The 9310-nt window shown below is 40.9% G+C and overlaps 1 protein-coding gene across 3 annotated transcripts in view; it reads left to right on the plus strand.

Annotated features, from left to right (window-relative positions):
• URI1 (URI1 prefoldin like chaperone) overlaps positions 1-8271 on the plus strand; it is a 41510-nt gene extending 33239 nt beyond the window's left edge. For all 3 annotated transcript variants that reach the window (XM_054296264.1, XM_054296265.1, XM_054296266.1), the window contains 5 exons: positions 1165-1345; positions 1908-2172; positions 2740-2882; positions 4492-4747; positions 7008-8271. In XM_054296264.1, coding sequence (XP_054152239.1) covers positions 1165-1345; positions 1908-2172; positions 2740-2882; positions 4492-4747; positions 7008-7196 — 1034 coding nt within the window. In that variant the 3' untranslated portion in view covers positions 7197-8271. The remainder of the gene's footprint in view (positions 1-1164; positions 1346-1907; positions 2173-2739; positions 2883-4491; positions 4748-7007) is intronic.
• Positions 8272-9310: the final 1039 nt, after the last annotated feature.

Here is a 9310-nt window from a genome sequence, read left to right on the forward strand (position 1 = left end):
CATGAGTTCTTAAAATTTAAAAAAAAAGGCTGCACAGTTGGTTAATAGAGATTTTAAAACACAAAGGATGCTGAGTGACTAAGACATTGTACTACTGTTGATTGGAATCACAAAGCAGTTTCATAACACAGAGAGCCACTGGAGTCCCACTGCATTTGTGGCAGTGGTGGAAGAGGATGGGTTCTCATTCCTGGGAGAGGTGCAGGAGCTGTGTGGGTGGTGATGGGCAGAGGGCAGGGAGCTTCCCTTGGAGCCTGCCTGGGAGCTCTCAGGATCAGGCAGTGGCCCTGGGAGCGCTGGTCTCAGGGAAAAGGGGTCAAACACGCAGTCCTGCCCTTCACCCAGACAGGGTGAAGCATGAGGATTTGTTCCCTATGTGCCAGACAGCACTCAAACAGGAACAGCTATTCCCCATCCTCAGTGGATGCACTGTTTTACCAGGGAGCAAGGCTTTTAAATGCCAGCAAGAACTTGTCACTGACTACCATTTGCTCACAAGTGTGTATCTCAGGTCACCTCTGTGGCTTTAAATGGGGTTTATATTTATTATTTCTGAAAGGCAGGATTTTGTATGATTTTCAGAGTGGGTCTTTTTCACTAAATAAGTGATTGATAGTGACTGGATTTTGATCAGATTTTCCAGGTAACTCTGGAAGTCATTTTTAATGGTCTTCATTGTAAATTTAAAAAAAGGCTCTATTCTTTAAGTGTGATTATTAAAAACGAGCTAAAATACAAACCAGGTTTGTTTTCCCAGTTAAGAAAACCTGCTGTTATAGGGACAGTGAGCAAATGCCACATTCACATGTTGATATCTATCAGATCAAATCAAAATCTACTGTTTGGCACAAGAGGTAAAAAACCGCACATTGTAATAAAACTGTCACAGGATCAGTGTCTCCTGCTTTGTAAATAAACATCTCTGCTTTGCCTTGGAATTTCTGTAACATCCGGAGACTATTACCCTGTGCTGCTGCTCTGGTTCATTGACAGTTTCACTTAAACAGTTAAACAATAGTTTGAAATGGAAAATGTTCTGCCCATATTCCTTACTTAGTTCCTTTGTGGGTTTTTTCCCACCCCTCAAATGTTTTTTGTTGGATATCTTTGTTGGATTTTTCAGTCATTCACCTTAGTAATTGCATCTTATTTTTCACTACACAGGAAAATACCGAACTGCTCACAAACCTCATTCAAAGCCAAAAGTATCAAATGTTTTTGAGGTAGATTTTCCAGCAAATGGAAATGATACAAAACCAATGGGTCGTTTTCAGTCAGAGGAGGAGCTGTGGGCCCGTTTAGAAGAGCTCGAGAGACAAGAAGAGATGCTTGGTGAACTTGACAGGTACAGTGCTGCTGTGGCACAGGCAGGACTGGAGTGCAGAGGGTTGTGGGGCTGCTGGTGCACAGAGGGTCTCACCAGCAGGGCAAAGAGCTGACCACACAGGTGGAATTCAAATTATCATAGGTGGAAGAAGGGTGGGACACGAACAAAGCACTCAGTGCAACGCCAGAGCTCCTAAAATCTGCCTCTGTGCAACCACAGCAGTCCAGGCTTCTGGGTTTTTTTCTTTAAGATGAAGAGGGGGAAGTGAAATTAATTTCCCACAGGCTATGAAAATCCATAGTTTTCCATGTGGGAGTTACCCACTTAATGCTCTATGGCATCCTTAGATCTATTCTGATCTGCAAGCATGGCTTTTAGCCATGATGTCACAGTTCTGGTACTCCAGTTGGTATGGGAAGGGCACAGGCATTGTTAGAGGGCACAGAGAAGTTGCACTGTCTGTCTGAAAGTACAGCACCTGGGTAAAGAAAGTTACATGCAGGCGAGTTCATTACTTTGTATGTTCGTCTCTCAAGAGCACAACTTGCCTCTGTTCACGTAGATATTTTTCATTCCTTAGGATGCCCGATGCAGTTCAGGTGAATGGAGAAGATGCAACCTCTTCTGAAGACGAGAGGGAGGACAAGGACACAGATGTGAATGGGACCTGTAGGGCAGAGGACTGTATTACTCAGGGCAACTTCCATAAAGAATTTGGGAATTCAGACTTGTTTGTGCGCCACCTTAATGGCTCCACTTATCACAGTGATGATGAAGATGACAGAGATGTTGGACATAACTCTGTTCCAACTATTTATTTCTCTCACACTGTGGAACCTAAAAGGGTTTGTAATAATTTTTATCTTTTGCTCAAGAGATTACATAAAATATGTATGCCATATGTAAACCTGAAATCTTTAGATCTGTAGATGTAGTAGAATGCTAGCTGGAGGTGACATTGTTTTTTTTTTCATATTATTAAAACCTCTCTGTTTAGATCCTATTGTCCTAAATATGGTATTAAAAAATGATCTTCAGATGTCTGCCTTGTTGTTCTGGCTTCTGGCTGTTGTAAAAGGCAGCATCCTGTCTAGGAGTTATTTAAAAGACTTCTTATTTGCCTTGAAACTGGCCTTTGAGCAGCTCAGCTGTTGAGCAGAGCTTGAATAAGCAGACTGTCATATTTTATATGCAAAATATGTGCATGAGGGCAAAGAAATGCCCCAGCCTAGTGCAAGTGGTAGAGAATAAACAGTGCACACTATGAATGTTACCATTCATACATTTGTTTAACTTACCTGTGCTTCCTAGTCCCCAACTGCTTGGGTAAGAGAATGTCAGGAATCAGTTGATCTGCAGCCTGGTGATTGTTGATTTTATGGTCTAGACCATCATTTGTGTTCAATTTTCAGGTAAGAATAAACACAGGAAAAAATACTACTTTGAAATTCAGTGAGAAGAAAGAAGAGGCCAAGCGTAAAAAGAGGAACAGCAGTGGCAATGGCCATGCAGCTCCAGAGCTGCCCATCATCAAAACCCCAGCAGACATTTACAGGTGGGTAATTTATGGTGCAGCTTTCCCCTGAGCAGACCTTCTCCTTTCATTTCTGTCCACCTAGAGTGTGAAACCCCACCTACAGTTTCCTGAAAGAAACAGCTGGAACTGAATTTACTACTTAAAAATGAAAGTTTGTGCCTTCTGCATGGTTGCTTTGCTTTCTTATCCATAAAATATTTCTGAGCTGAACGCTTCCTTTTCCAAATAGCAGTTCTTCTTTTTCCTATTTTTCCAGAGCTTCTGAAACGGAGATAAATTTGCTAGTATGTATCATCCTCAGAAAGGAATGCAGCAGTTATGTTATGTGTTCTGGTTAATTCCCTGCCATTTTTCCCTGTGTTTGTTTTCAAACAGATCTGACCAGATCTACCCCTTGTAATACTCCTGCTTTCCTGGTTATTGATTTGCTGGACTCTGTCTCTTCCTTTCTGTGTCTTCAAAACATACTCAGCTCTTTGCTTGCATAGTTTCTTTCGCATTCCCTCTTCCTGGCCTCAGTCTGTCACTTTCTGTGTTCTTCATAAAAAGTACTGCTCACCTGTAGGACACCCCCACCCACAGAGCTTGAAAAACAGTGCTGGGCTTAGGGCATTGTACAAAACAACTAAGGTGACAGGATAATTAAAACAAGTATTTAGGTTTGTAAGGATAAACACAGGCACCTATTGGATTGGTTGATTAAGTGGTTGTGAGAATTCCACTGTATGTGTCTGTATTTGGGTACCTAAATATGTTAAACATGTTACAAAGTGTTAAAAGTGAAACCACATCCTGTAATTGCAGCTGCAGGGGCTGAAGATGAGCAAAAGATTCTTTGGTGCTCCTCCCCCTGAGCTCTGCAAATTCCATCTTCTGTAGAGATGTATTTCCCTAAGTGCCTGATGAATAAAGCTGTTAGAAACAAGTAACACCCTTAAAATCATCCAGTCATTGGGCTCCTCCTTTATGAGTTTGATAAAATTGGCATTGTCTTCTCATTCTCCTCCACCCACCCTTGACTTTCTCAAGTCATGGAGAGGGAGCACAAGAGCCATCTTTGTCAGTTCACAGTCTGTTAATACTTGAAAAGTGTCTTCCTGTTGATCTGATCTTATAAGCTGATTTTTAAAATTTTGTTTCTAATTGAAAGCAGATTATGACACTTGTCAGGAGAAAGCTCCATCTTTTCCATGTGCAATGAATGTTTCAAGTATTTGTTTTTGTATTCTACGTATGACAAGGACTTAACTCCAGAAAACATTCCCAGATTGTGATCTGAATCTCTTTACAGAAACAACCCTGGTCATCATTCAATTTACCTTTTTCCTAACTTTTTCTGACTCACACCTTTCTATTTTGTAACATTTTTCAAAGAGCTATGCATTTTCTGCTGAAAATAAGTACCAACTTAATGCTTGAATAAAGGGCATAACAGCATTCACTCTGCAGAATTGATTCTTGTACACTGGTAAATAAAGTGCCACTGAAGGTACAGTATTGTCATTCTGCAGCGAAAAAGTTGGGAAAGCACATCATAATTAATTTGTACAAAAGACAAAGCAAGATCGCTGTAAATTTGTCATCTGATGCTGAAATGGTTTATTAAAGCTAACATTTTCCTTTATAGATACTTTGTTGATGTTGTGAATGGAGAATATGTCCCTCGTAAATCAATCCTGAAGTCCCGGAGCAGAGAGAACAGTGTTTGCAGCGATACCAGTGAGAACAGTGCTGCTGAGTTTGATGACAGACGAGTTCAGAGGAGTGTTAGCTGTGATGAAGCCACTCAGAGTGACAACAGTGAAGGCATCCTCGAGGAAGAGGAGGGGGAGGAGAAGCAGCAGCTACCGAAAAAGCTTCCTCCCTCTTCAGGGACAACTGAGGTACAGTTTTTAATTCATTATTGATTGTTGGCTGGGATAGAAATGAGAAATCTAATGACTCTGGTTGTCTATACCATCAGTTTTATTTCTTTAAAATAATTTTCTAACTCCTGCCTGGTTTGCTTCAGAAGGACATAGCAGGTGACAGGCCTCTGTCACACGCATCCTAGGGGCAGAGGGGAGGAGCTGCTCACCTCGTGGCTTCCCCAAGGCTTGAAGCTCTTCCATAAAGATCCAGCAAAGTGCTCACTCACTGGTGTTACTAAAACCTGTGTGCTGGGTCACCCTGACCACTTCACTGCAGGAGACACAGCAGCATTTTAGACAAAAAGAGGGAAATCTGTACTTTGTAACTGATCAAAGGAAGAGGTGACTCTCTAACCTGTCTTGCACTACTAGGCAGCTAATTTTCAAGGAGTGTTTCAAGTTTAAAAATAGATACCAGCTGAATTACTATTTTGATGTGCCAATAGCAGAGAAACTGCCTGGTGGAAGGAAGCATTGCACCCCTACTCATCCTATTCCAGACTAAGCCATTAGGGATCCCAAACAAATCTGTTTACATGTGTTTGGAAAGTTCAGGGCTTCATCATAAAAGAGAGACTGTACAATGTAAGGGAAGATGTACAGTTGCTTAGTGACTGGGTGAATACAGGAATTAAATGTAGAGATTCGTGGCATAGCGCATTCATTTCTGTTTTGTAACAGCTTAACACTAATTTTTTCAAACTAGATGAAACTTGAGTCTTCAGTAGTTCCCAGTGCAGTGGACAAGTTCAATGAAAGCACTACTTTTGCAAAAATTATTTTTGACAAGAAATGAATTCCTCATAAAAGCTGTTGTTTATCACCATTTTTCATGCAAACAGCTTCAGATGAATCCAGGCAGGATGTGAAGATTCATGATGGAAAATTTATCTATGGAGTTAGCACTCCACATTGTATACTTTCTGGAATATATTTGCTATATTCTTATAAAACATCTAAGTACACTTTAGATGTTACCCATCAGTCTATTACCTGAGTCTGGCATGATTATTCTCTACAATGTAATGTATTTTCTAAGCAACTGAAGGAGATTAAGCAAAACACTCCAGTCAGATGTGCTTCCCTAAATGCTGTTGTTTTGCTTTTGGTTGTTTTTGTGGGTGTTTGAAATCCATTACTTCTCCATTACCATTTGCAACACGCTAAATTTTTTTTTATTTCTAATTTTACCACCATCACTTAGTTTGTGCTTTGCTTACCTGTTTTTTGAAAATGAGCTTCTTGTTAGATTAACAGAGTTGTACAAGCACAGCTTTAGGCACACTTGGGCTACTGGAGCAGAAAACAAAAAACACTGCTTTTTTTGCAGGTCCAGCAAGAGAATGCCCTGTTTGTTTTGCTTTGTCTTTGTTGGTAACTGAGTTATGAAAAAGCAGAACTAAGCATAGTGACTAAATCTGGTGTGCATTCCTTTGTGCCCAGCATGAGCATCAGACCTTGGATATGAACTGCTTCCCCTTGTCCTTGGGCATTCTGAATTCTCTGTTTTCAATACATAGTGGAGTGATTTGTTCTTAAATATGTTTATGAAAAGTAATTCTAAGCTGCTTGTTTTCCAAGAATCATGGTCATTTCTTTGCTAAGTTGAAAAGGATTGTCACATAATTGGCTGCATATAAATTACAATTTTTAAACATTAGATGTTTTTATTAGGCCTTTTATAGAGAGAAATAGTTGGAAGCAAGTTTGCTGTTCTCTTAAATATAAATGGCTTTCACCATTTTTTGATCATATTTGGTAGGGAGAAGAGAAGAATCAAAATATGTGCTTGCTAGTTCATATGCAATGCTTGATGTAATTAGAAGATTCTAAGTCATAAAATGACGTATGATGGAAATGCTGACATCAACTTTGCAAAAGTCTCTCCATTTTATATCCAAAATAAAACTGTGTATTACATCAGCTGTTTGATTTCTCAAGCATGTGTCAGTGAGGAAGCAAATTTTTACATCATTTATGCAGAAGGAATGAGATTAAGTAGTACTTTTAAGATACTGTCTTTCATTCAGTCATCCTTGAACAAGCTATATTTTGAGGTTAATTACAATGTGGTTACTTATGCAGGCAACAATCATTGATTTAAGGATATTTCTTTACTTTTGATTAGAAGAAATAACAATTCTAATCAGGCTAATATAGGGTAATGACCTTATGGGCATAGCTTCACATTTGCATTTTATTAGCTCATTCTGAGTATTCTGTTCTGTTGTAGGCATTTTCTGGAACTGTCATAGAAAAGGAGCCTTTGTCTCCCTCCGCAATGCCACACCCAGTGCTGGCTCACCCAGTGCTGCCCACCATTCTGGAGCGCAAATCCGAGGAGCTCTTGTCCGACGCCCCAGAAGAGCCTGTCAAGAGGATTTCCAAATTCAGAGCTGCCAGGATGCAGCAGACTCAGTAGGTGCTGCTGAGCCCAAGCACGAGCGCTCTTGCCTGCCTTCACCTCTCTGGAGATGGTATAAAGGCTTCTCTGTAGCACCCAGCATTACCAGAGTGTCCTGTGGTAATTTGGCACCGTTATCTCCTCAACGTTTGCTGGCAGCATTAGGAAAACAAACAGTTCAGTGTTTGAACACTTGAGTATTCATCTTATTTTGTCGGTTTCCCTGTGTGCTGTCAGCACCTTTGTATATGTTTGCCTTATGATAGCAGCACTTGGGTTCTTTTTTCAAAAACTGTTCCTTACATACATTGTTTTTGTGTTTAAAACTAAATACAGGCAGTTTTGTGCCAGCTGTGATGTTCTACATACCATATGGACCATTTTAAGGAAACTTTTCACATTTCAAATAGATTCACCAATTATATTACATTACTTGCTTTAGCATTTTAACACACACTTGTATTCACATTGCTGTAGGTTTTGCAACTAGGTGTCTGCTAAAAGTTTTTTTCCTTCTTTCAAACCTCTCTGATATCTCACTGTACAGGTCTATAAAATGCCAGGTTCATGTACATTGCAGGGAAGTTTCTTTGATGGAAAAGGGTATTTTGTAAAATTAAATTTTCAGTAAAAAAGCTGTGAAACTGGTGTGGTTTTTGTTGCTTTACTACTAATTTGGAAGCTCCACAGAGAGGTTTTTATTTTGAACTTGCATTTCTAGCTTGAAGTGTTTACTACCACATGGACATAAAAGCAGTCCATTCTCTTCTGCCATTGTGTTTTAACCTCCTGCTAATGAATGTCCATGGAAATTGAATGCTCTTAAGGAGAGAAGCATAAACTCAGACTCTTGATTACAAAATCTCCTAGTTCTTTTGTGTACTCAGAAAACATTGTAATTGTCTTGGGAATGCCCAGAGGGAGTCAGCACTAAGGAAAAATGTCTTAATGCTTCAGCTTTATTTCAAAATGCAACAGCACTGCAGCACTCAGGCTACAGTTTGGTGTATCCTTGTCAACTGAGAGCAGTCCTGGCTTCAGGATTCCCTGCCCAGCAGCTCCTTCCTTCCAATCTTCTTGCCATCCTCTCGTTTTGCTGACACAGCTTTTGTTGTAGGAGCCACCCCTTGAGTGATAGTGACAGAGATAGGCTTTACAAACAAACTACTACTTTCTTTTTTTTTTTTCCATTAGTGTGTGGGTTTTTGAACCTAGTGAGTTTCCTAATCTCTCAGCATGTCTGTATCAGCACAGTTAGAGGGGTTGCATGTTGAGCAAGGACAAGGGAAAACGATGGCAGAGGGCATGGGGAGCTGGAGTACCTTAAACTGATGGTGCTCTCCAGCTGACACCATCAAGCCCCAGCCTAAAAGGCGAGGCAGGAAGACTTTGGGAGGGGTAAGGAGGGACTGTGACTTTGTAAATGGGGAGCCTGAGAGCCATCAGCAGCTGATTTTCCAAATCTTGGCAAGCAGATAATGCTGTTTCCTCACCTTCCCCTAAAATAACTGCGCCTTGTACCCAGATCCTTTGCTCTCAGATCACAGCAGATGAGCTCATGGTGTGGCTTTGGAACAGAACCACCAGCTCCCCCTTGTCTCAACACTCCTCTCTCTGTTTGAAAGGGAGGTGGAAGCACTGGAACTTCTCTTTCTAAAGTAAGCAGAGGCACTCTGTGGATCCCCACTAGGAGTTTGGGAAGCCACAGTGGTTTCATGGGCAGAAAACTCTGGCCAAGTGTGGCAGCAGGAGGACAGGGGGGCAGCAGCCCACCACAACTGGGGGCCACGTTTCCCCTGGGGGCAGAGCAAATTGTGTTTGGCTGCAGGAAGAGCTGCAGGGAAAGTTGTGCAGCCCTGCTGCGCCCGCAAGCGCACCAGCTGCGAGGGGCAAGCGCTCCAGCACAGCCCCAGAGTCACGTTGAAAGTGTTAATGATTAACTTGATTCATGCTCAAATGTGGACTTTTTTTTTTTTTTTAAAGCATATTGCATTAGTACTAAAATAAGCCATCAATGCCAGTCCACCCTCTATTCACGGCTAAATATTTAAAGGAGGTTATTTATAGCTTCTTTAATGAATTCTTGGCTAAACAAAATGAAATTATGTCCTAGAAAAGTAGAAGCTATTTTG

The sequence above is a fragment of the Melozone crissalis genome, unplaced genomic scaffold (genome assembly GCF_028551555.1).
Source record: "Melozone crissalis strain CALT ecotype California unplaced genomic scaffold, PUWL_Pcris_2 ptg000007l_1, whole genome shotgun sequence".
NCBI lineage: Eukaryota > Metazoa > Chordata > Aves > Passeriformes > Passerellidae > Melozone > Melozone crissalis.